Source organism: Electrona antarctica (assembly GCF_951216825.1).
Source record: "Electrona antarctica genome assembly, chromosome: 16".
NCBI lineage: Eukaryota > Metazoa > Chordata > Actinopteri > Myctophiformes > Myctophidae > Electrona > Electrona antarctica.
The window spans coordinates 20,358,444-20,386,400 of NC_136797.1; the positions used below are offsets into that span (position 1 = coordinate 20,358,444).

Here is a 27,957-nt window from a genome sequence, read left to right on the forward strand (position 1 = left end):
GAACCTAGATCTTTTGGCAGGACAGTAAGATTGCAGGGCTGGCATGCAAAGCCTTCTTCAGGTTGAACAGGCCCAGGCACTGGGAGCGAAAGCGTGTATCAAAGAAGGCATACAGGAAGGGGTTGAGGCAGCTGTTGACGTAGGCCAGACAGGTGGCGTAGGGGTGAGCCAGGAGGAGGAAACGTAGGAAGGCACATGAGTCTGTAGCCAGGTTCAGGTAGGAGAGAGCGTCAGCACTCTTCAGCACATGGAAGGGTGTCCAACAGGCAGCAAACACCATCACCAGTGTGGTGATGGTCCTCAACAGTCTCCGCTTGCGCTGCTCTTCCTTGCGCAGGCCGTCAAAGTGGCGGGAGACGGTGCATCCGATGAACCTGTAGCACACCATCATGGCCAAGAAAGGTAGAAGAAACCCCAAGACTGAGGAGCAGAGGCTGAGGCCGGCCACCAGCAGGCTCTCTTTGTTCTTATCTGTCACCACCAGGCTGAAGTCCATGACACAGGAAGTACGGTTGCTTGTCTCCTCATGTTTGGTGGTGCGGAAGATTAGAGTGGGGGCAGCCAGTAGAGCAGACAGGAGCCACATCACTGTCAGGGACGCCCTCATGTGACCCCGGGTACGAAGCTGTGAGCTGGACATAGAGGACACAATGGTTGTTATACTGTAGTTACCTAAACAAAATAGCTAAATGAAAATAACTGAAATCTTTCTGCTTTATTTCATTCATAAAATAACTAGAAAACCCACAGTTAAAACTAATCAAAACTATATTGAAACTAATCAAATCTATATTGAAATTGAAAATAAACAGGTCAAAACCAAATCAAAATGATAGTCAAAACTCTAATCACCTTGAGGAGGAGCGTACGATGGCCAGGTAGCGGTCGTAGCTCATACAGGTAAGGCAGTAAACGCTGGCGTACATGTTCAGATGGACCATGTAGCTGCTGATCTTGCACAGGGCCACTCCAAAGGGCCAGTGGTAGCCCATGGCCGTGTACACTGCCCACAGAGGCAGAGTGAGCACAAAGGTCAGGTCGGCTACAGCCAGGTTGCCGATGTAGACGTCGGCAGTGCGCCGCTTGCCCTGTGCTCTCCACACGGTGAAGATGACCAGTCCGTTTCCAGACAGGCCCAGGATGAAGATGAGCATGTAGAGCAACGGGATGACAGAGTATGAAGGTCCCCACTCTGAGTAGTCACACAGCATGCTGGACGTCTGGTTGTCCTCGTAGTCATAGTACTCATAAGCACTTTCATTCTGCATCTCCATCTCCATTTTGTTCCTCTCTGATGATCCCGTTCTCGTATTTGAAATGTGTATTTAGTCTGTGCAGGTTCAAATTAACGAAACTTCAAAACAACGTCCACAGTGTGAAGCTACTGTACTTCTGATGGACGTGATCCCAGGACAAGTTGTCAGCACTCTGAAGTGTGTTTCACATCTGAGTGGTCTGACCCTTATATACCCTTGATGAACTGCATCCCCTCCTAGCCCCACCTCCTAGGACATGCCCAAGCAGCCCCCAGCTCCCTCCTAGGACATGCCCTAGTCCCATCCTCGGACATGCCCAAGCCCCCTCCCTCCTAGGACATGCCCTAGTCCCATCCTCGGACATGCCCAATCCCCCTCCCTCCTAGGACCCATTGTTCCTCAATTGGGGGTAACCCCAGGGGTACACGGGGTACTTGAGAATAATAACAATAATGACAAAACATTTTAACAAACGTTTTAACAAACTTGACCAGCACAACTGTTATTGAAAAAAAATGCCTTTATTTATAGATGTACAGTAGGATGACAGGGAACGGGGAGAGAGATGGGGAGAAGACATGCAGCAAATGTCGTCGGGATTACCAGCCTAGCTGCCCGGACTGCTCGGCTTAAAGAATCTTAACCCGCACACTGATCTGCTCCCATAAAGAAAGAAGAAAAAGTATTATTTTTCTGATGTCACTTTCTAACCCAGCACCTTAAAGGACAACTTTTAGAGTAAATAATAAAAAAATAAATCGCTATAAAATGTTGTAAAAAAATGGGAAAAATGCACTGGGAATTATTTCCTGGGCCTGGCGTCGTCATGAAAGGGGGCGGGACTACGACGCTCTATAGCAATAGCTTGTACTATCTAGTACTTTTTTGTGGTATAATATGTATGACCTCACCCATTCTCAACCTATGTTCATATAATTGTTGAGGACCTACTATTGTCCACATCCACTACTGACCAATGTCAAGAAAGGAAAAATATATATAATTCTGATGAGAATAATCCCAGGAAATGTTTAATACTTTGAAATGCGAATCATGTGAATTTAGAGCTATTAATATAATAGCATCACTTACAGCCTTTAACAAGCAAGCAATTAACAGACGGACGAGATTCATTGTTTGTTAATCCACCTTTTTTATTACAAATCATAAATTTGAATTCCATAATTTAATGTATATTCACAATGTGTAGCCTATTCACATATTTACAAACCAAGTTCGCTCATTACAACAATGATCAATCTCTGTCACTGCTTTGCTGACTGGCAAAACAATTAACACAAACACCAACAAAATAATTGTCTGGTGTATATACATCCCATAAGATTGGAATTAAAACAATCAAGTGCTTACACATGAAAACAAGTGCATGCAGCACAAGCATGCCTAATACAGTTCTTCACCAGATCTAGAAAAGACACGAGAGGTCCAAGCTCATCTACACTTTGCATAAACTCTGCAAGAAGCAACAGTAACATTTTGGTCCATTTGACACACATTCCTGCTGTGTCCAAAACTGTCTGCACCATAGGCATACTGCAGATTGTTCCCTTGTTTTAAGGAGTTTTAAGAAGTTTGCCTCGAACATGAATTCCTTCCACCGGAAGCCTGTGAGGAGAATGGCTGAACCAATACACCACAATCCTCAATTTACCCCTTTCAGTCACATGCTGTGTGACATGCCACTTTGGATCCGTTTATAGTCCCGATAACTGACCAAAGACATTGCCATCATGCTCAGCTGATACACTTTGTGGCCAGGCACTGAACCTAGATCTTTTGGCAGGACAGTAAGATTGCAGGGCTGGCATGCAAAGCCTTCTTCAGGTTGAACAGGCCCAGGCACTGGGAGCGAAAGCGTGTATCAAAGAAGGCATACAGGAAGGGGTTGAGGCAGCTGTTGACGTAGGCCAGACAGGTGGCGTAGGGGTGAGCCAGGAGGAGGAAACGTAGGAAGGCACATGAGTCTGTAGCCAGGTTCAGGTAGGAGAGAGCGTCAGCACTCTTCAGCACATGGAAGGGAGTCCAACAGGCAGCAAACACCATCACCAGTGTGGTGATGGTCCTCAACAGTCTCCGCTTGCGCTGCTCTTCCTTGCGCAGGCCGTCAAAGTGGCGGGAGACGGTGCATCCGATGAACCTGTAGCACACCATCATGGCCAAGAAAGGTAGAAGAAACCCCAAGACTGAGGAGCAGAGGCTGAGGCCGGCCACCAGCAGGCTCTCTTTGTTCTTATCTGTCACCACCAGGCTGAAGTCCATGACACAGGAAGTACGGTTGCTTGTCTCCTCATGTTTGGTGGTGCGGAAGATTAGAGTGGGGGCAGCCAGTAGAGCAGACAGGAGCCACATCACTGTCAGGGACGCCCTCATGTGACGCCGGGTACGAAGCTGTGAGCTGGACATAGAGGACACAATGGTTGTTATACTGTAGTTACCTAAACAAAATAGCTAAATGAAAATAACTGAAATCTTTCTGCTTTATTTCATTCATAAAATAACTAGAAAACCCACGGTTAAAACTAATCAAAACTATATTGAAACTAATCAAATCTATATTGAAATTGAAAATAAACAGGTCAAAACCAAATCAAAATGATAGTCAAAACTCTAATCACCTTGAGGAGGAGCGTACGATGGCCAGGTAGCGGTCGTAGCTCATACAGGTAAGTTAGTAAACGCTGGCGTACATGTTCAGATGGACCATGTAGCTGCTGATCTTGCACAGGGCCACTCCAAAGGGCCAGTGGTAGCCCATGGCCGTGTACACTGCCCACAGAGGCAGAGTGAGCAGAAAGGTCAGGTCGGCTACAGCCAGGTTGCCGATGTAGACGTCGGCAGTGCGCCGCTTGCCCTGTGCTCTCCACACGGTGAAGATGACCAGTCCGTTTCCAGACAGGCCCAGGATGAAGATGAGCATGTAGAGCAACGGGATGACAGAGTATGAAGGTCCCCACTCTGAGTAGTCACACAGCATGCTGGACGTCTGGTTGTCCTCGTAGTCATAGTACTCATAAGCACTTTCATTCTGCATCTACATCTCCATTTTGTTCCTCTCTGATGATCCCGTTCTCGTATTTGAAATGTGTATTTAGTCTGTGCAGGTTCAAATTAACGAAACTTCAAAACAACGTCCACAGTGTGAAGCTACTGTACTTCTGATGGACGTGATCCCAGGACAAGTTGTCAGCACTCTGAAGTGTGTTTCACATCTGAGTGGTCTGACCCTTATATACCCTTGATGAACTGCATCCCCTCCTAGCCCCACCTCCTAGGACATGCCCAAGCAGCCCCCAGCTCCCTCCTAGGACATGCCCTAGTCCCATCCTCGGACATGCCCAAGCCCCCTCCCTCCTAGGACATGCCCTAGTCCCATCCTCGGACATGCACAATCCCCCTCCCTCCTAGGACCCATTGTTCCTCAATTGGGGGTAACCCCAGGGGTACACGGGGTACTTGAGAATAATAACAATAATGACAAAACATTTTAACAAACGTTTTAACAAACTTGACCAGCACAACTGTTATTGAAAAAAAAAATGCCTTTATTTATAGATGTACAGTAGGATGACAGGGAACGGGGAGAGAGATGGGGAGAAGACATGCAGCAAATGTCGTCGGGATTACCAGCCTAGCTGCCCGGACTGCTCGGCTTAAAGAATCTTAACCCGCACACTGATCTGCTCCCATAAAGAAAGAAGAAAAAGTATTATTTTTCTGATGTCACTTTCTAACCCAGCACCTTAAAGGACAACTTTTAGAGTAAATAATAAAAAAATAAATCGCTATAAAATGTTGTAAAAAAATACATATTTAGCCCCATGCTCGAATGCCCCCGCCCCCCTGTCAAAAACCGCTAAAATCCCTAAAACGAAAGAAAGCAGCAAATGAAGAATAATTAACACTCATCTTTTACTTTCTCTAATAACAACTTAAAACATGAACCTTGGTTGAAAAAAACTAAAGTTGTCCTTTAATTTTAGTTTAACTCTTCAACCCATTTAGACCTGAGGACGATTCAAAAAAAAAAGTGTTAACAGTTCTAACAGTCCTAACAGTTTTCTGAAACTTGTTTTGTTCTATGTCAGCAGTGCTCAACCTTTTTCATGTCAAGGACCCCCAGAATTATCTGTATTTGGCTGTGGACCCCCATCTGAAAATGTGTTGTTCCAGGGACCCCCCCAGAAGCAAAGATTTGAGTTAAAAACCTTCTGAAACCGCTCTGAATGAATATATATTCAACGATTCGCGCCACACTTTCACAATTTTTCAAAAATAGCAGATCTACAAGCTTGTAGGACCTCTGGGTTAGGGGTAGGGGAGCCTGTTGACCTCCACTACCGCCTGTCAATGTCATAAGCATATGTCAGCCTGCTGGGGTCATCGTGGGTATAGTGGGCCGGGTGCATGGCCACTTGTAAAATTAGACTAGACTCAGATAGATATCAATCAAGATGTAACAAAAAAATACTAATCATCAGATTAAATGGAGTTTCCATGGTAAAATGATCATTGCACATTTAAACAACATATGGAGCATGTTGTGTGGACATGTAAGAATGTAAAATGATCATTAATAATTAACAGCATATGGAGCATGTGTGGACATGTTGTTGGTTGTTCTACCCATGAGCTGTTTAACAATGAAGTGTTCTGTCCATAATGGCTCCTTCTCACACCTCATTGAATGGACTGCGACATTTACATTTCAATAGTTGTTGTTTCATGGCTGCCACTGTACTGTACATGCAGGCTGCAGACAACTAAATGCAATGGCTTGAGCCATGGTGAACTTCTCAGCAGATATAGCAGGTTGACAATTTGAACTCAATCGCATATTACGCAGCTATGCACATAAAGACCGCACGTGTGCGTGCGAGAGTGTGCACGCGAGGATTTCGGACGGTTTTAGGTAGATTACATTGACCGTTAGCCAAACTAGCCAAAAGTTGCTACATTTCGCTACATTAAGCCCCCGAGTGAGAAGCGCGAGGACGTGCTTCAAAGACTGGGGAGGGGTGATTGTAGCTCCCAGCCCGCAACAGCCCTGCCGTTTGGGCTCAGCCCTATTGGCAATTTGGCACGGTAGGTAGCATATTGATCTGGCGAGTGGGAGCCCCGGGTTCAATCCCCGCTTCCACGTAATGCTACACATACATTTAACTTGACTATAGATCATACACAGATTTGTATTTAAAGTTTTAGCTTAACAATCGGAATGTTCAGCCTCACTATATGTCTTACAAACATGTAAACAGTAGCCTACAGTAGTTTCTGGAAAGGGTTCAAATTAATTTTAGCTGCCCCACCCGGGGCTGGCTCAGGGAACACAGGGTCAACAGGGGCAGGTTCTGGACAGACAGGCTGGAGGCCTACAATCCCCAGCCTGATTGCAGGCTGGTGAGCAGGTAGGGAAGCAGGCTGAGGAGCAGGTTGGGAAGCAGGCTGGTGAGCAGGCTGGTGAGCAGGTTGGGATGCAGGGCAAGCTGGAGTGACAGGCTTGTTGGATAGCAAAGATGCCAATAAAGTTCTTATTTGCCTGGCTGTTCCATCCACCAGATAAGCCAATTGTGGATACCTTTTCATAAAGCAAAAGGTCTCTTTCAAGGCCCACCTGAGAGCCATCTCTTGCTGCTGAACACAAGTCGTCTCTTTAACCGCATTGACATAGCTGTCGATAACTTGCAAGTCCTCATCGATCTGCTGGAGTTCTGCTGGGTCCATGTTGGTCAGATTATACTGTCACGGTGTGTCAGGTGAGGACCCAGAAGCAGAACCAGGCCGGCAAACTGATGCAGTCCAATATATTTATTATCATAAAACTCACAGTAGTGTAGCAGGACATACACAGTAACATTGATTTATAATCTGACATGGGAACACCGAACACAGGGAGGTTTAAATAGACTAGACACAGGTGCAACAGAACTACAATCAACACTGGGATTGGCTGGGAGACTAACAGGACACAGGTGGAGAAAACTAGTGATCACAGGGAGGTGAGACAAGACAGGCAAACACCACTAGGCAGAACAGGAAACACAACTACACAATAAGAGTACACAGAATATATATAGATCATGACAGATTGACAGTACAGTTCGTGACACAAACTGAGGCAGAGGAGTCAACAGAAAGGATATCAATCCATCTACAAAAATACTCTCCAATTCCAAAACCCTTAAGCACCTCCAGCAGATAAGGCCACTGGACCTCATCAAAAGCACGCTGGGCATCCAGCGACAATATAGCCTTATCCGGAGACCCTTCATATGTATTGATTATATTGAGCACTCTTCTCACATTGTGAAATCCTTGTCGATTCATCACAAAGCCATTTTGGTCATTTTTAATTATAGATGGTACAACTTTATCTAATCTCATAGCCAAAGCCTTAGCTATAATTTTGGCATCAGAATTTAAAAGTGAGATTGGTCTGTAAGAGCCACATTCAGTTTGTTCCTTCCCCGGTTTCAGAGTAATCAGGGCAAGATGGAAATATAAAATTTGTATGTGGTGACATAATTAAACTTTATGTTGATACAGCACACTGATTATCAAGAAAATGAAAAACTTCATGTCAAAAAGGTTGCCGACCCCTGCCATATAGTCTTCTTTTTGATACTGTGTAAGATGATAACAGTTGACACCTGTGTTCAATTACATTTGATTGTAAAATACCACACTTCCTGTTGTCTTGTCACAACGCTGAGGAAGGCCAACCAGGCCGAAATGCGTACGTTGTCCACTCTTGTCAGAGGTAAATAAATTCATGTGAAAAGGACATATAATGAGTGCTGGCATTTTCTTGATTTCATCCTGTATCTTCGAGCCTTGCACCGTGAAGGATTTTGTTCTAACCTGGAGTGCTGCGGGTTGTCTGCTTCGCCAGTACTTTTTTGCTCAGTGTCGTAGAGAATACTAGGAAGAGAGGTATCTATGGATGGCTTGGCAAATTAAATTGATTTGACATAACTTTAAGGTCCATGGATGCAGTATCATACTGTCTGTTTCTATTTGCCAAATATACATAGACAATACAGGACAATAGATGTTTTCCACTCATGTCAACAATTAATGTTGCTCCACTTTCAGGTATATTTTGTACCAGAATCATTTGGAAAATCCTTTGCAACATTTTTTTCCCATTTGAGACATAGCCATTTTAAGCTCCCCGCAGCCATCTTGGTTTCTGGGAAGTATATTCTGGTAAACATTAGTATGTTATTTAGCATGCCAAATACTACCAGAATCCATTGAAAACCCTTTTGTATCCATTTGGGGGTTAAACCATATAGCCTATTGACTCGCCTATAGTGGCATAATCAATTACATTATCGTTGAAAGGCCAGCGGCGGGAAGGATTATTAGTTAAATCCCATCATGGTGTTCAGGGAGGAAGAGAAGTTCACACAGGAAGATAGGTTGTTGAATATGGGCTGCGTAATAGCATTTACTTCAGGTTGCACTGTGACTGTTTATGTCACATCATCTTGGGTACATCACCATTGCTACTCAATAGGTCAGTGTGAGTGACCACATGATCTTCATATTTGGGCAAATGGTCGACCCAAGATTCCATAAATGGTCATGGTTGACTCCATAAGCTCCATATATGGAGCCAGTTATTTTCCAGTGACCCTTACGTTTGCGGCGTCAAAGAAAGAAAGAGGAGGATAATAGGTAAATAAGCTACGTTGAATTAACACCTGTACAAAGAACTTGTCTCTCCTGAGGCTCTGTGCTGCTACAAGCAAACATTGTGTAACCAAGGGATTCGTAGTGGGACCAGCTGCTTTCAGAGGATGCTCACGGTCAGCCTGTGGACCGGTTAAGGACAAGGAACCACTGCAGAAAGAGAAAGCCCCGCAGGGCCGGTTTGACATGCCCGAAGGGAAGGGCAAGAAGGGTGTTCTCGGAATATGTCCTGACGTCAACCCTGACTCCAAGGAGAAGGGGGGCCCCAGATGGCCGGAGCCCACCCGCTATGGGGACTGGGAGAGGAAGGGCCGCTGCATTGACTTTTAGTTTATTTTCTTATTTTTTCACAACCCAGCAGCAGGAGCTGGAAAATGCCCAGGCTGCTGGGAAAATGCTAATTAAATTAAATTACAACAAAGTTGTACCAACATGCTTTACAATAAATAATTAAAAACTACACTTAATTTAGCAACATACAACATACACAGTGTCGATTTCAGCATAAAAAACAACTCATGCTGTGATTGGACATGCCAGAGTATAAAAATTACTCTTGAGGTGTGATTTAAACACCTGAAGGGTGGGTGCTTGTCTTATGTTCAGAGGCAGCTCATTCCAAAGCTTGTAGTTTGTTGTGGTTGAGAGAGAACTCTGGTGACTCTTGAATGTAGAGGGACCTCACCCCGGCCCATTTTGACAGGCTGGAATGGCTTAGGTTTTATGACAGAGTACAGCATCTTGCAATGGGTCTGGTCCACAAGATCCGCTACAACACCACCAAGATACCCATGTACCTGTCTAAATACTTCCTTAATGTCAACAAAGTCCACACCCACAACACCAGAGGGAGTTCAACAAACCATGTGCAACCCAGATTCGGCACAAACAAGGGACTAAATTAATTTCGCTCCTATGCCACCAAAATGTGGAACGCCCTACCAACAGTCATTAAGACATGCAAATCCATTGACTCCTTCAAACCGCCCTCAAAGGGCACCTACGGATGGCTGCAATTCGAAACTGGCCCCCGTAATTTCTGAAAATCACTGTATATGCTTTTTCCCCCTTTTTACTTCCTCTGATTTCCTGTTTTTGGCTATATAGAAGTTTGTACGTCTCTAAATGTTATGATGAATTGAAAATGGTGGACCCTCTTGTAAACAAGTGCAATACTTTATGGTGTCGTCCACTCACAGTTGACAGTTTTTGTCAACTGTGAGTTGTACTTGAAATGTACTGTAATTCTGCAAACTGTTAATAAATGTTTCAATCAATCAAAAGCGTCAAGTTAACCTGGTGAAACGTGAATGTGGAGAGAGCTTAAATTTCATCTGCATGCCATTTTATAAGAGAAAATACCGAAGAGAAACTGATTGATTGTTGTAGTTGAGTTAAGTGTAACAAAGTACGTGGAAAGAGACGTGGATGTCAGTGGAGAAACAGTGAACCAGCCACCAGCTCCAATCCGTGTTGGCTACGTTTAGACTAGCCTTTTGTCTGTAGATGACTTTCCATAGAAGTCTGTGGTACCATTGTTGGCGCACAAGCTTGGAGCTCATATAATTTCACACTTAATCCACAAGATAGTAAGTTCAGTTCCTTAGTTTACAGTCTCTGTAGTGTCTGTAAACCTTTACTTGTACACATTGTGGAAAAAGCTAAAACACTGTTTAGTTGTACGTTTTTATAGAGCGTTACAGTCCTGCCCCCTACCAGGGCCCAGGAAATGATTCCCCGTTCATTTTCCTCATAGACATTTCAAAAAATATTTATTTAAAGACCTTTTAAGCGTCGTACAAAGCCAACTCGAGTTGTGAGAAATCATGACAACAAACACAATTTTTCGGGCCGAACAAATAATTAGAAAGAAGAAGAAAACGGCAGGTTACAACACTTTTCTTCTTGTTTTTCTTCTTTGTAATTATTTGTTTGGTCCAAAATATTGTGTTTTCTTGTCATGATTTGTCACGACTCGAGTTGGCTTTATACAACGCTTAAAAGATCTTTAAATAAATACATTTTGAAATGTCTATGGGAAAAATGCATTGGGAATTATTTCCTGGGCCTGGCGTCGTCATGAAAGGGGCGGGACTACAACGCTCTATATAATAGCAATAGCTTGTACTATCTAGTACTTTTTTGTGGTAAAATATGTATGACCTCACCCATTCTCAACCTATGTTCATATAATTGTTGAGGACCTACTATTGTCCACACCCACTACTGACCAATGTCAAGAAAGGAAAAATATATATAATTCTGATGAGAATAATCCCAGGAAATGTTGTCAATACTTTGAAATGCGAATCTTATCTGAGTGGTCATGTGAATTTAGAGCTATTAATATAATAGCATCACTTACAGCCTTTAACAAGCAAGCAATTAACAGACGGACGAGATTCATTGTTTGTTAATCCACCTTTTTTATTACAAATCATAAATTTGAATTCCATAATTTAATTTATATTCACAATGTGTAGCCTATTCACATATTTACAAACCAAGTTCGCTCATTACAACAATGATCAATCTCGGTCACTGCTTTGCTGACTGGCAAAACAATTAACACAAACACCAACAAAATAATTGTCTGGTGTATATACATCCCATAAGATTGGAATTAAAACAATCAAGTGCTTACACATGAAAACAAGTGCCTGCAGCACAAGCATGCCTAATACAGTTCTTCACCAGATCTAGAAAAGACACGAGAGGTCCAAGCTCATCTACACTTTGCATAAACTCTGCAAGAAGCAACAGTCACATTTTGGTCCATTTGACACACATTCCTGCTGTGTCCAAAAATGTCTGCACCATAGGCATACTGCAGATTGTTCCCTTTTTTTAAGGAGTTTTAAGAAGTTTGCCTCGAACATGAATTCCTTCCACCGGAAGCCTGTGAGGAGAATGGCTGAACCAATACACCACAATCCTCAATTTACCCCTTTCAGTCACATGCTGTGTGACATGCCACTTTGGATCCGTTTATAGTCCCGATAACTGGCCAAAGACATTGCCATCATGCTCAGCTGATACACTTTGTGGCCAGGCACTGAACCTAGATTTTTTGGCAGGCCAGTAAGATTGCAGGGCTGGCATGCAAAGCCTTCTTCAGGTTGAACAGGCCCAGGCACTGGGAGCGAAAGCGTGTATCAAAGAAGGCATACAGGAAGGGGTTGAGGCAGCTGTTGACGTAGGCCAGACAGGTGGCGTAGGGGTGAGCCAGGAGGAGGAAACGTAGGAAGGCACATGAGTCTGGAGCCAGGTTCAGGTAGGAGAGAGCGTCAGCACTCTTCAGCACATGGAAGGGAGTCCAACAGGCAGCAAACACCATCACCAGTGTGGTGATGGTCCTCAACAGTCTCCGCTTGCGCTGCTCTTCCTTGCGCAGGCCGTCAAAGTGGCGGGAGACGGTGCATCCGATGAACCAGTAGCACACCATCATCGCCAAGAAAGGTAGAAGAAACCCCAAGACTGAGGAGCAGAGGCTGAGGCCGGCCACCAGCAGGCTCTCTTTGTTCTTATCTGTCACCACCAGGCTGAAGTCCATGACACAGGAAGTACGGTTGCTTGTCTCCTCATGTTTGATGGTGCGGAAGATTAGAGTGGGGGCAGCCAGTAGAGCAGACAGGAGCCACATCACTGTCAGGGACGCCCTCATGTGACCCCGGGTACGAAGCTGTGAGCTGGACATAGAGGACACAATGGTTGTTATACTGTAGTTACCTAAAAAAATAGCTAAATGAAAATAACTGAATTTGAACTAATCCACATTTTATAAAACTGAAATAATATTAAAAAGATACCTGAAACTGTATTGTTTGTCTACAAAACTTTCAAAAAAATAACTAATCATAGAGAAAATGTGCTTAGTTTTAATCTTTCTGCTTTATTTCATTCATAAAATAACTAGAAAACCCACGGTTAAAACTAATCAAAACTATATTGAAACTAATCAAATCTTTATTGAAATTGAAAATAAACAGGTCAAAACCAAATCAAAATGATAGTCAAAACTCTAATGACCTTGAGGAGGAGCGTACGATGGCCAGGTAGCGGTCGTAGCTCATACAGGTAAGGCAGTAAACGCTGGCGTACATGTTCAGATGGACCATGTAGCTGCTGATCTTGCACAGGGCCACTCCAAAGGGCCAGTGGTAGCCCATGGCCGTGTACACTGCCCACAGAGGCAGAGTGAGCACAAAGGTCAGGTCGGCTACAGCCAGGTTGCCGATGTAGACGTCGGCAGTGCGCCGCTTGCCCTGTGCTCTCCACACGGTGAAGATGACCAGTCCGTTTCCAGACAGGCCCAGGATGAAGATGAGCATGTAGAGCAACGGGATGACAGAGTATGAAGGTCCCCACTCTGAGTAGTCACACAGCATGCTGGACGTCTGGTTCTCATCGTAGTCATAGTACTCATAAGCACTTTCATTCTGCATCTCCATTTTGTTCCTCTCTGATGATCCCGTTCTCGTATTTGAAATGTGTATTTAGTCTGTGCAGGTTCAAATTAACGAAACTTCAAAACAACGTCCACAGTGTGAAGCTACTGTACTTCTGATGGACGTGATCCCAGGACAAGTTGTCAGCACTCTGAAGTGTGTTTCACATCTGAGTGGTCTGACCCTTATATACCCTTGATGAACTGCATCCCCTCCTAGCCCCACCTCCTAGGACATGCCCAAGCAGCCCCCAGCTCCCTCCTAGGACATGCCCTAGTCCCATCCTCGGACATGCCCAAGCCCCCTCCCTCCTAGGACATGCCCTAGTCCCATCCTCGGACATGCCCAAGCCCCCTCCCTCCTAGGACCCATTGTTCCTCAATTGGGGGTAACCCCAGGGGTACACGGGGTACTTGAGAATAATAACAATAATGACAAAACATTTTAACAAACGTTTTAACAAACTTGACCAGCACAACTGTTATTGAAAAAAAATGCCTTTATTTATAGATGTACAGTAGGATGACAGGGAACGGGGAGAGAGATGGGGAGAAGACATGCAGCAAATGTCTGGATTACCAGCCTAGCTGCCCGGACTGCTCGGCCAGCCTGGGCCCTTAACCCGCACACTGATCTGCTCCCATAAAGAAAGAAGAAAAAGTATTATTTTTCTGATGTCACTTTCTAACCCAGCACCTTAAAGGACAACTTTTAGAGTAAATAATAAAAAAATAAATCGCTATAAAATTTTAGTTTAACTCTTCAACCCATTTAGACCTGAGGACGATTCTAAAAAAAAGAGTCTTCTAAATCCTAACAGTTTTCTGAAACTTTTTTTGTTCTATGTCAGCAGTGCTCAACCTTTTTCATGTCAAGGACCCCCAGAATTATCTGTATTTGGCTGTGGACCCCCATCTGAAAATGTGTTGTTCCAGGGACCCCCCCAGAAGCAAAGATTTGAGTTAAAAACCTTCTGAAACCGCTCTGAATGAATATATATTCAACGATTCACGCCACACTTTCACAATTTTTCAAAAATAGCAGATCTACAAGCTTGTAGGACCTCTGGGTTAGGGGTAGGGGAGCCTGTTGACCTCCACTACCGCCTGTCAATGTCATAAGCATATGTCAGCCTGCTGGGGTCATCGTCGGTATAGTGGGCCGGGTGCATGGCCACTTGTAAAATTAGACTAGACTCAGATAGATATCAATCAAGATGTAACAAAAAAATACTAATCATCAGATTTCCATGGTAAAATGATCATTGCACATTTAAACAACATATGGAGCATGTTGTGTGGACATGTAAGAATGTAAAATGATCATTAATAATTAACAGCATATGGAGCATGTGTGGACATGTTGTTGGTTGTTCTACCCATGAGCTGTTTAACAATGAAGTGTTCTGTCCATAATGGCTCCTTCTCACACCTCATTGAATGGACTGCGACATTTACATTTCAATAGTTGTTGTTTCATGGCTGCCACTGTACTGTACATGCTAAACATGCAGGCTGCAGACAACTAAATGCAATGGCTTGAGCCATGGTGAACTTCTCAGCAGATATAGCAGGTTGACAATTTGAACTTAATCGCATATTACGCAGCTATGCACATAAAGACCGCACGTGTGCGTGCGAGAGCGTGCACGCAAGGATTTCAGACGGTTTTAGGTAGATTACATCGACCGTTAGCCAAACTAGCCAAAAGTTGCTACATTTCGCTACATTAAGCCCCCGAGTGAGAAGCGCGAGGACGTGCTTCAAAGACTGGGGAGGGGTGATTGTAGCTCCCAGCCCGCAACAGCCCTGCCGTTTGGGCTCAGCCCTATTGGCAATTTGGCACGGTAGGTAGCATATTGATCTGGCGAGTGGGAGCCCCGGGTTCAATCCCCGCTTCCACGTAATGCTACACATACATTTAACTTGACTATAGATCATACACAGATTTGTATTTAAAGTTTTAGCTTAACAATCGGAATGTTCAGCCTCACTATATGTCTTACAAACATGTAAACAGTAGCCTACAGTAGTTTCTGGAAAGGGTTCAAATTAATTTTAGCTGCCCACCCCCTTCCTATACAAACCCATTGTTAACTTCAAACACAATTAATTGTATACTTTATTCCTACATTGTACTTTATTGTACATGGTTTATACCTTCAGACAATGCATCAACATAGGTAATACATGGCTCAAAATGTGTCCTGCAGTGGAAAACCACTGTCAGGTGGAAACCTTGTATGTCCAAAACTGTATGTTTTCAGGAAGAAAATAAAAAAATAACCGTTGTTCCAAAGCAGTTATATATGTATTTAGTCACAAGCGCTTGTTTACCATTGTTTCAATATTTATAAAACTCACACACATATAACCACTTCCAATTTCCAAATCCTGAAGAAAAATCAGACCAGTCTGAAGCAAGTGGTGCAACAGCACCCCCTATTGGTACTCTAAACATCGAGACATAGGGACATAGTCACATAGGTTGGGACATAGGGACAAAGTTCCGTGGAGTGGTTGCACCACTCAAAAAAAAAAAAAAAATGTACAAGCTCACATCTGCTTATGTGCAGCAGAATGGGTTAATATAGCATCACAACCAGTTTAACCACATTAGATCAATTACTCAAAAATAGCCAATTCATCTACAAGTTTACAATGTGTCCACGACCAAATACAGACAATTTTGGGTGTCCTTGGCACGAAAACGTTGAGAACTTGTAGAATCTGCCTCGGGTCTTAATGGGTGAACAGTGAAGAAACACATACTGAGTTGCTCATCCCACAAATGCATGTGGGTACAAATTTTAAAGGGAAATAAACAGGCTGTCGAAACATATAAAGGTTAATGTCTGAAACAGTGTTACAATAGAGAAATAATTTACCAAAGACAAATGTCCAAACTTTTTGTGTCATGTTTATATAGGTTTCACATACAACAGATCATCAAGATCAAGAAACTAAATTGTGTCAATCAGTCATGTTGATATTGCCGGGTTATGTGATTCCACTGTGTTAGTATCTATCACTTGTCATTAAGTCATCTTGGATAAGAATGAATGATCATTCAATTGTCTGTGTGATATATCACGTGTCAACTCAAATGGATTCATGGGGAAAATGTGCATTTATTACTAACAACTAACCACTTCTTCCCATTCTCTTCAGATGTGCATTTTGACCCAAGCATTTGCCCCTAACTGCAACTAAAGTGTTTATGAGTCTATATACCAATTATTTGTTTACAAACATTGGGACTGGGCGCACGGGTGACTGTTTCATGTAATCAATTCCCAACAGATCTCAAAACCTGTTGTTTTGGGGAGCGCTGGTTTCAGTCCATTCAACCTCCTTGTGTGTTGGCTAGTGATGTGCACCCTAGGAGACATTTATACTTCAAAGCGCAACAGTGTTGTGCACAGAGAACAGCTGATATACAAGACTGTTGTGAGCGCAGAGGTCTGTGTGCGCGACACCATCGCGGGACGAAGCATAAATTATACTTGATGGGCTGCAGGTGCTCGTGCAGCCGTGCACAAACAGGCTCTGCTGCCGTGATCATGAGCGCACCTCCCGTTCTTATGACAGTGCCTGGAGGTGTGGTTTTGAGGACAACTGATTTGAATTGCTATTATTGTTCAAACACAACAGAAACCAAGGACTATATATTTCAAGGGCAAGAGATCACAATACAAATCCTAATCATTCTTCCTCCACACTGGGAGAAAAACAGCATCTGAAAGTTTGATGGGGAATTTTTTACACGTGAGTGCAGTTAGAACTTTTCCATTGCATCTTATGAGAGGAAGGGTTCTTGTGCTGCCGCTATGCGTGCGCATCCTGTTTCTTATCAGTGTGACATTGTCTCTTAACACTAGCGCGTCGGAGCGGTCTGGCTGACCGATTTTGACATTTTGAAGTGGATTTTCTTTGCCCATGAAGTCCTGAGAAAGTTCCCCTTGCATGACTTTTTCTAAATGTTAGATTCAAACCATCTCTGTTTTTTTTTCCATCTGAAACGTTTTGGAAATATGATTTTAGACATAATTCTACTAAAATGTCTGCTCTTTTTCGGTCCGTGGGACCGCTCTATAGACTCCTCACCCTTTCTCCCCCGCAAGCAGTGCTGTTCACACCTCCCTCCCGGCTGGAGACGGGCATTGTTCAAGCTAATGTGTCATTTGCATTCCAACTACTTCCACATGTAGGTTGTAAGTTTGTTGTTTTAGATGTTATATTTGTTATATGCGGTTTGCAGAAATAACGATGTCCGACTTTATTTCTCGAAACGGAAAAAAAAAATATGGTGAAATATGGTGTGTTGACTGACTGGCGTATTGTTTCAACCAAACGCATAGCTCAATAGATATAAATACATGTTGACTATACACGCCATCTTTATAGCATAATTATGTAAGGTGGCGATGATAAAAATGAATCAATTATCCTGGAATAATAAAGTTTATAGCATGGTCTGTTTGACCCGACCGACATTTCCTTTCATTGGAGCGAGAATGCTCGCCGATGCGCGAATCAGCGCGATGCCAAATAAAAATGACAGTGTTTGAAATCAGTCCAACCCGATAGACGTCCCGAACTTCTAAATGTTTTGTAAGTCAGAAGAACAGTTCTGTCCGTCCTTCTTTGTCTGTAAACTTTTCTGCACGCGACCAGTGGAACTGATTTCCACGCATCACGGCTCTCTTTTTTTCTCTCTCCCTCTCTCTCTCTCCCTCTCTCGTGGAGAGGGAGAAAATATCCAAGTAACTGACAGTGAGGTATGCGGAAGTGCATTTTAGATAACGCTGTAGCACTATTTGTGGCGGTGATGCGTCACATGACTTGATCTATCCTATGGTGTATATATAAACCGTGCTGCTGCTACGGTCCTCTCTGCTGGCACAATAAAACAAATATATATAAATGACATCGATCATAGGCAGCGGGTATGTAAGGCTAGGCCAGGCTTAGCCTTCCCAAAAATTATGCTGGGTATTTTTAAAATATATATAGGCTAATATGTGCGCAGCATTATATAGAAGGCTAGCCGCTCCCAAACTCCCAACTCCTTTGTCTGTAAACTTTTCTGATTTGCACGCACGCACGCACAGCTCTTTCCTTTTTTTTGGCACAATCAATCAAATATATATTAATTACATCGATGTTTCCCCCTCTATATAAAAATGACAATATATAACTAATGTCGTATTTCGTCTGACTCTGAGCAATGTGCCTGGCTCTGGCTGTTATAGAATAACGTGTGGTAGCCTATTGTATTGGCTCAATACAAAGTCGGACAGTGTTTGCTGCGCAAGGCTATTCAATATAGCGCTCACACCGTCACTATAATTATAGTTTGGTAAACTGAAATAAAACGTAAAAAATAACTTGAGTTGTCCTGTCGAGTTGAAACTGCTGCCTTGAATTATAGTTGGAATGTAACATTTAGAAGACAATGGCAAGCCGTCAACGGGTGCAGAGAGAGGTGTGAAGATCATTAGGAGTGGGGGAGAGAATGGCCAATCAAATAGCACGAAAAACACGGTCATCCTGACCGTTAGCCGTCATAGTAGTAGTAATTGTTTTTCAGACATCCTAGTGTTAAGGCGTCTATTTAGATGACCACTCCTAGCAAAGCCTTTACCACACATGTTACAAGTAAAGGGCTTTTCCCCTGTATGAGTCCTCATGCGTCTATACCTTAGTCCGGCAGCCGACCGGCTTCTTTTGTTTAAAGTGGGAAATTTGGTATATAGTCTTTTTCATTGGCCTAAAATATTGTCTAAATACATACATTCATGAATCCACTTGCTGACCGGCTGTAAGTATTGGGCTTGTTCTTCTTCTCATTAACGTCCTATGGCAGACCTTATGCTTTAAGTAGCATGTGAGATGTCAAACAAAAAAAACACTCAAATTTCCCACCCGTCCACCTCGACTGCCGGACTACCTGGGTTTTTCCCCTGTATGAGTTCTCATGTGTGTTTTTAGATTACAACTCGCAGCAAAGCCTTTACCACACACATTACAAGTAAAGGGCTTTTCCCCTGTATGAGTCCTCATGTGTTTTTTTATATCACTACTTTGACTAAAGCCTTTACCACAAACCTTGCAAGTAAAGGGCTTTTCCCCTGTATGAGTCCTCATGTGTTTTTTTATATCACTACTTTGACTAAAGCCTTTACCACAAACCTTGCAAGTAAAGGGCTTTTCCCCTGTATGAGTCCTCATGTGTTTTTTTAGATTACCCATTTCACTAAAGCGTTTACCACAAACTTTGCAAGTAAAGGGCTTTTCCCCTGTATGAACCCTTGTGTGCATCGTCAGATGTTCCTTCCTATTAAAACATTTGCCACACTCCGTACAACTAAAGCTTTTCTTCCCTGTGTGACTCTTCATGGAGTGAGTTTGTTTTGAGGATTTCAGGTCCTTGGACAGCATGTTGCTCAAAGACAATCTTTGTCCTTCCACATGTTGTGTCTTGTGTGATTTCAGTGAGTTTAAAGTTGACGGACCTTCAGTGGTACCCCAATCATCACTGTCTTCAGTGTCAGATTCAGAATAGTGTGAAGAGAGGAGCTGGTTGTCACAAGCTGATGTAGAGGACTGTAGAACATCACAACCAACTAGTGTTTTCATGTGCTGAGTTGAGGTGCTCGCTACAGGCTCTGTCTCTCTGTTTTTATCATCATGATCATCTTCACTTTTCACTGCTAGTAATGTCAACGTTGACTCATCAGCCTCCTCTGGTCTTTGAAGTAGCTCCTCATGTTCCTCTTTAATCTGTGGAGGTTGTGGTTCCTCCTGGACCAGACAGGATCTCCTCTCCTCAGATTCAGATGAAACCTCTTCACACAGACAAAAGGAGGAGAGAGGAGGTAGCATCAGCAGAACAACTCAAAGTGCTTTTGTCATTAGATGACATTTATTCTCCTATTTGTCACTGGAGCGATTAGCCTTACACTCCTTGTTCAAGCTCCCAGTAGGAAAATGAAGTAAAACCCCAAACACCCTTCACATTGTGAATATCTATATCTATACATCTATATTTAATTATTTATACACTCCTCACCACCCTACACTTCACGCACACACAGTGTTTAGGGCTCAATACTAAATTGTTGTTACCTCGCGTTTTCAATATGAATGCTTCTGTTTAGCAGATTAGCTATAGCCCCCTGGGAAGTGAAACTGAAGGGTTTTCAAAGTAGCAGTGGGAGACAGCACTGGACGATTTTGGTGGCAGTCAAAGAGTTTTAACACAATCTATAATCAAAACGAGATAATTACTGCTACTGTACCCTACTGTGCCAATCACGAGATTACAAGATTTAATTAAAAAAAACGTGCTGTGATGTGCACATGGATTTTCTCTGGCACCTGCAAAACACGTTTTGTCCTCCAGGTGGCACTCAATGTTTTTGTAATTCCATTCAGCTGAAGTTATTTTGACCATTTCCTTTTGACAGGCAAAGAACGCCCTCGCCTACGCTGTGCAGTCAGCTTGCCACGACTGTGATTCCATTGTGGTCCTCTTGGGGAAAGGGGATGGGGAGCAACAATACAAAACAGACAAAAACAAAATACCTTTGTATTTTGCCCTGCTCCCTTCCTTTTGGAAAAGGGGGGCAGGAGACAAGACAAATATAAAACAAAAACACAAAACAAAACAATTTAATAAAAACTGACCAATAAAAACTAGATTGTTTGTTTGATCTTGTTTTTAATCTATTCTACACTAAAAAGTCAGTATACATGAATTAAAAAATTAGGCCAACCATCTTTTTAATGTGAATTTAAGGTTTTCAAAAGAACTGAACAAGTCATTCCACTGAACTGCTGCCGAGTATAGTAATGATGTTTTTCCCATATTGCTCTGAAAAAGGCAGGGTTTAACAAATGTACTGCTTCTGACAGAAGGTTCCGCCAGTAGGAATCCAACCGGCAACTGCTTCTGGCGTAACGTTTCGTCTGATAAGCTTTATTATTGATATCAAACCGGATCGCTGATTTCTCTTTCTTTTTTTTTGGCTTGGCCTTTCCTTCTTTAGCGATCCTATTGGCTTTGATCAGAAGTCTTGCAACTGGTTTAAAAGCTATCTTTCTGAAAGATCACAAGCAGTTATAGCATTTGGTTTTCTCTAGAAAACCAAATGCCACTCAATCAAACCTTAACATAACAACTAGTGAAGGAACTCCTATTGAAAAAGTCTTAATCTATAAATATCTGGGCATCTGGTTAGACGACAAACTATCATTTAAAACCCACATTTCACAACTCATCACTAAACTGAAACCTAGCATTCCTCTATCGAAACAAAGCTTGCTTCAATTCAAAAAATAGGAAGCAGCTGATTCAAAGCACAATTTTATCAGTTATCGACTATGGTGATATTATTTATATGCATGCAGCTCTGTCATCACTAACACCACTAGACACAATCTACCACTCTGCCCTCCGGTTTATAACTGGAGATGGGTTCCTCACCCATCACTGTAGGTTGTATGAAAAGGTTGGTTGGCCTTCATTAGCTAAGAGACGAGAACAGCACTGCACTGTTTTTATCTACAAAGCCTTAATTTAAAAAATGCCTACATATCTTAGCAGCCTACTACATCCCAAAACTGGCCAACATCACACCCGCTCCCAAAACTACCTTATGTTAGAAATCCCCTTTGTGAATTCTGAATTGGGTAAAACAGCCTTTCACTACTATGCACCTCACATGTGGAACTGTCTACAATCAATCTTAAAACTGAAAACTTTGATTTCACTTGAACGTTTTAAAAGACTTGTAAGGATCCATTTGAGATCCAGCTGTACTTGCTCACTCTAAACTGTTTCTTATCCTGTAATGTATTTATTATTTATATTGTATGGTATGTGTACTGTAATCAGGGCGTTATTGAAAAAGAGAGCTTGCTCTCAACTGACTTCCCTGAATAAATAAAGGTAATTATTATTATATTATCCTAGACCAGATTGCGCAACCGGCCAACCGCGCTGCCGTTCACCTCCCTTTATACAGGCTGACTAAAAAGCTGAATAACTCTCCATGGTTTGGATAAAACACGCGATGTTCGGAGGTCTTTGCTGATTATCCTTTGCTGATTATCCGGTGGTCTAGATGGGAACATTGGCGCTTTCTAGAGCAAGGATTGCTTCATTTTAGCTTGCTAGCATTGACGCTATTTATTTAGCATCTCAGGATGGCCGCCCAGACAGGATGTGAGTCCAGTGTGTGTTACACTAGAAACGGCTCGGCAGCCTGCGGTTGCTCTGCGTCCAGCAGGAGGCAGCAGATAAAATCAGTAAGGCCCGGCTACCTCTGGTGTAGTGCCTATGGGTATCACTAACCTTTGAAAAATAGTCACAGAAATATTTGGATGCTACATATTTCTAATCTTGTAAACTAGACACAGTTAAGATTGGGATACTCTCTCCTCTACTTTATGCCACCCCATACTGGTGCAGGGAGAATATTTATAGGATGCAACTTAAAGGACAACTTTATTTTTTTTCAACCAAGGTTCATGTTTTGGGTTGTTATTAGAGAAAGTAAAAGATGAGTGTTCTTTTTTTTCATTTGCTGCTTTCTTTCGTTTTAGCGATTTTAGCTATTTTTTACGGGGGGCGGGGCATTCAAACATGGGGCTAAATATGTATTTTGTTTACAACATTTTAAAGCGATTTATTTTTTAAATATTTACTATAGTCCTACTAGACCCCAGGAAATTATATTTGGCCACAAAAGAGCACAGGATGTACTGAATGTGAAGGGGGGTACTATAGGGGGATGCTATAGGCTCAACATGTCAGTTTGTCACCCCCCTCTCACGTAACTGAACTTCTCGTATGACCCTATCGCTAAGGGAGATGCCAGCCACCCGTCAGAGAAAACTAATTTTGGCCGCTTGTATCCGCCTTCGGTCATGACCCACACTTCATGGCCATAGGTGAGAGCAGGAATGCAGATAGCTCAGTAGACAGAGAGCTTTGCCTTCAGGCTCAACTCTCTTTTCGTCAACAGTGCAGTACAGCGACTGGAATACCGCCACTGCCGCTCTGATTCTCCGACTGATCTCCTCTTGGGATTTTGTTCACGAGCGAGAGGAGGACGGAGGTTACAGAGTCTACTTATAAATTATTCCCTCTGCTCACTAGAACTAATCATGAGGACTTCTGTCTTATCCTCATTTAGCTTGAGAAGGTTCTCATCCAGATATATGGCTATTCCTCTCTTTAAGGCACTACAATAACAATAACTTTATTGTTCACTTTGTCTTTGTTATAGTTGTGGTGTGGGCTCTGACATCCACTTGAGTTAACTTTTTAGTAAACTATATAGTTATGACTGTGCTTGAATGGCCATTTAGTCTCGTTATATTACTAATAATAAATACAAATTTATTTTACTTGATAGAGTATTGCACCACATCTTCCTACGTAGTAATGTCGAAGTTGACTCACCAGCTTCTCATCACCAGAAAAACGCAGTGCTTTTCTCATTAAATGGCATTCATTCTCCTATTTGTTTTGCCAGGATCACTATTGTTTAAAAAGTAATTCTCTCTTTTACAACAAGGCTCCTAAAATGGGTGAGCCGTCTACTATAAGAGGATCTGTCTGTGTAAGTAAATACATTTTATTTATAGAGCACATTTCACCGACATAGTCGGTAGTTATTGTTTCACAACAATAAAAGCAAAACATGTCAATAGTAACAATATTAATAATAAGGATACAAATAAGAAATATAGCTGCAAGCAGCGATAAGGCGGGACCAAGCAGGAAGGCAATACAATAAGAACAATTTGCACAATAAGCCATAGAAACATGGAAGACTGGACTTGAGAAAAAGAAGACCATGTAAGTGACAGCATCGGTTTTGATTGTGGGGGAGCAGGGTTCTTGAAGACTCATACGCTGACTTGGCGGTGCCCGGATTTGAACCCATGACCTTGTGTTCCAAAGGCGAGAGCTCTACCTACTGAGCTATGCAGACACAATCACTTGTTTCGTTGTAAACAGCAAAATCATTCAGTGTTTTTGATGAAAATTGATGTGGTCATTTTTAAAATTCATGTTTTCATGTACACACTGTTCAAGTGGGATTTCAGATAATGGTCAATAGATTGTGTGTAGAACTTTTCACACAAATTGCTCAAAGATCCAGGCAGAAAATCAGTTATAAGCATTTTTCAAACTGCTCAAAATGGCGGAATATCTGAGGGCAGAGCTTACTGGTCAATGTGACAGATGTGTTCCCCATGAGTCAAGGAACATGTGTAAACAAGTGCCATGACTTTTGGCCAAACAAGGCATGAGTTATGCCTGTTCAAAGGTTTCATTTTCAAAAAATTGCTATAGCGCCCACCTTTCGCAAATTGGAGTAAGACTGGTTTCAGTGCTACTTGGCATGACCCTCTACCATACTTTAAAGTTTCATACGCATATGATGCTGCATGTATGTATTAGGGGCAGAAGAATAATTTTCACAAAACAGCCATTTTCATTGGCTCATAAAAACGTCATATTAGATTTTTTGTCCGTATGGGTCCAACGTTTACGTGTAAAAAGATTCTGGGAGGAGAAATATTTTAACTGTTTTTCATATAATTCTAAATGACGGGTGATGTAAGGGTCTAAGGGTCAGCGGTCAAAAATAAGAACACAATACTTGTTCGGCATGACACATATGTGAATCAAAGTTGTATTGCCGACGGTCAAACGGTTCATGAGCTATGCATGGTCAAAGTTTGCATTTACAATTGAGTGCTATAGCGCCACCCAATGGTCGTGGGCATCATCACCATTTGGCATGGCCCTCTCCCAAGTTTCGCGAAAACCGACTGCACGGTTCAGGCAGAAGTGCTATTTTGGCAGAAGGAGAAGAAGAAAAAAACAGACAAAAACAATAAGTGACCAAATCCCTTCGGGACTGCTTGGTCCCTTAATAAAGCAAAGAAAAAGCAGACAGAGCAAACGGCACTGGTAAAAATCAAGAAATCAATACAGCACTATGTTGCAAAGGCCTGTCTAAAAAGGTGTGTCTTTAAATGTTTTTTAAAAAGGTCCACAGACACAACAGATTTCAGGTGGTCCGGCAGGTCGGTCCGGGCTTCATCTCAAAAGTCACTGGAGCGATTAGCCTCACACTTGACTCCTTATTCACACTCCCAGTAGGACAAGGAAGTAAAACACCAAACATCTTTCACATTGTTGAATTATATCTATATTTCTACACTCCTCACCACCCAGTCCAGGACCTCCACCTCCTCCCTCCCCCACACAAACCAGACCCAGTGTTGCCAACTCTCTTGACCATCCATCCATCCATCTTCAACCGCTTATCCGTAGTCGGATACGCGGGCAACAGCTCCACCAGAGAGCTCCAGACATCCATTTCCAGAGCAACATTAGTAACTTCCTCCTGGGGGATCCCGAGGCGTTCCAAGGCCATTGAGTCAATGTGATCCTTCCACCTGCGCATTTGTCTGCCCTAGAGACTCTTCCCAGTGGGATGTGCCTTGAGGACCTAGGGAGATGCCTGAGAGGCATCCTAACCAGATGCCAGAACCACCTAAACTGGCTCCTTTCCAGGCAAAGAAGCAGCGAGTCTCTCTCGCGTGACTGAACTTGTCACCCTATCTCTAAGGGAGATGCCAGCCACCCGTCGAAGAAAACTCATTTCGGCCACTTGTATTCGCGACCGTATCCTTTCGGTCATTACCCACACTTCATGACCATAGGTGAGAGTAGGAACGAAGATTGCTCGGTAGACAGAGAGCTTTGCCTCCTGGCTCAGCTCTCTTTTCATCACAACAGTGCGGTACAGCGACTGCAATACCACCCCTGTAAAAGATGGACGGAGTCCTCTTTAAGCAATATGAACGTGTGTTTATTAACAAGAAAGGTTGGTGATACAAAAGGTGGTTACGTCTCTGTCTGTCTGTCTCTGTAAGTATATGCATGAACGGACATCCTGTCTGTCTGCTTCGTGCCTGTCCTATACCGTAGTACCAGCTCTACTGCGCAGTGCTGCGCAGGTACAATTGTGCAGTCACAATGTTACCGTATATGACAACCCCTGGCACTCTCTTGTCCGGCTGATCTTCTGATCTTAAGTATCTAAGCAAACCCACCTCCAAAAACAAGCCAAATCTTGCAAGATAAATTAGCAAAGTCTCACATTGAAAAACAAGCCAAAACAAGCCCAATAATATGGCCATATATTCCTAATAAAAATATTATAACCAGATATCATTATACTATGTAGGTCTATAATAATTTATGAATTGGTAATTTGTTATAACATTACAAACATACTTTAGCCAGAGCTTAATAAGAAACTCCAAACCCATTCTGTCACTCAATGAGATTCACACTCCTCCCCATTGAGGAATTATACATCAAAGAAATGTTGGCTTGTTAAATTTGCCAAAGTAGCCACAAAAGTTTCAAAACAAGCCCCAAAAACGCAACTGATCTTTTTTTCCTGTAACTCAAAACAAGACTAAAGTTGCTGTAAATGGGGCCTGTTTCACAAAACCCATGATCAGAGATGAATCGGTTTCACGAGAGTTATCTCGCCAGATTAATTTCGGCAGTTAATCTGGATATGTTTAGGCTTGACTCGGTTTCATGAAAGCAATGACACATTAGTTACCATGGACATTTTGCTGTGAAGTTAGCCTGTTCCGGACCAGGCTAACAGTCAAGCTTTATTAATGACTTGTTGTTCCAAGTTTTGTGGAACAGCTGTTAATTCAACACTTATGTTTTCATTTTAATTACCCTGCATTCAAATCAAACGGGTGCATACGTTAGACATACCAACAGTCCTACAGTCATGAGTCCGACACCCTAACCCAAACCCTAACCGCACGCGGACGCCATGGGTGATTTGTAACTGGCCACAGGTGATTTGTAACCACCTGCGCATGTCAGTGTTGTCGGACTCATCACTGTAGGACTGTTGGTATATGACGAACAAACGTATGCACCCATACAATCTAAACAAATAAAACCAGTAAGACGCCCTGAGGGCGAGGTTGTGTGCACGCATCCGCCTGGGTGACGGCGAGCGCTGGCGCTTTGGCATGGGGGTCGGATGAACATATGGAATTTAATTTTGTACTCATATATGGAGCATGTCTTGAGTGTACAGGGTTTGATGAGGTCAGGTCAACATATGGAATGTTAGAACAGGAATGACGGGTGGGGACGGATCAACATATGAAATGTCAGAACTCAGAACAAGTCAGCTCCATATATGGAGATCTAAGGGTTTGAGGTCAGATGTAGAGTTTCTGGCCGGAGATCTAAGGGAGATCTAAGGGTCTCCATGATGTCACGAGATTTCATGTGGCATGACCATATATGGAGGCGTGATGTCACGACTCGCGAGGCGTGACCATATATGCTTATATGACGGGATATGCTTTCATAGTAAATGCGACCTATGGTCGCAATTATGCATGCACAAATAAAGGGGATAAAAACATACCCAAACGCCGCAAAAAGCGCTCATT

The 27,957-nt window shown here is 42.8% G+C and overlaps 2 protein-coding genes and 1 pseudogene across 3 annotated transcripts; all 3 read right to left on the reverse strand.

Moving 5' to 3' along the window:
- Nucleotides 1–4: 4 nt before the first annotated feature.
- LOC306939301 (apelin receptor B-like) lies at nt 5–1,211 on the reverse strand (the record flags this gene model as incomplete). The annotated part of the gene is made up of 2 exons (XM_079523890.1): nt 5–632; nt 853–1,211. 2 exons carry the CDS (start codon nt 1,209–1,211, stop codon nt 5–7), a joined length of 987 nt encoding a protein of 328 aa, XP_079380016.1.
- Nucleotides 1,212–3,011: 1,800 nt separating this feature from the next.
- On the reverse strand, nt 3,012–4,308 carry LOC306939339 (apelin receptor B-like; annotated as a pseudogene). The gene is made up of 2 exons: nt 3,893–4,308; nt 3,012–3,672 (listed from the first exon to the last, which is right to left on the reverse strand). The product of its transcript is annotated as an apelin receptor B-like (transcript).
- A 7,725-nt stretch (nt 4,309–12,033) lies between these two features.
- Nucleotides 12,034–13,303, reverse strand: LOC306939610 (apelin receptor B-like; the record flags this gene model as incomplete). The annotated part of the gene is made up of 2 exons (XM_079524235.1): nt 12,034–12,661; nt 13,002–13,303. The coding sequence occupies 2 exons, from the start codon at nt 13,301–13,303 to the stop codon at nt 12,034–12,036; spliced, it is 930 nt and encodes a 309-aa protein (XP_079380361.1).
- Nucleotides 13,304–27,957: the final 14,654 nt, after the last annotated feature.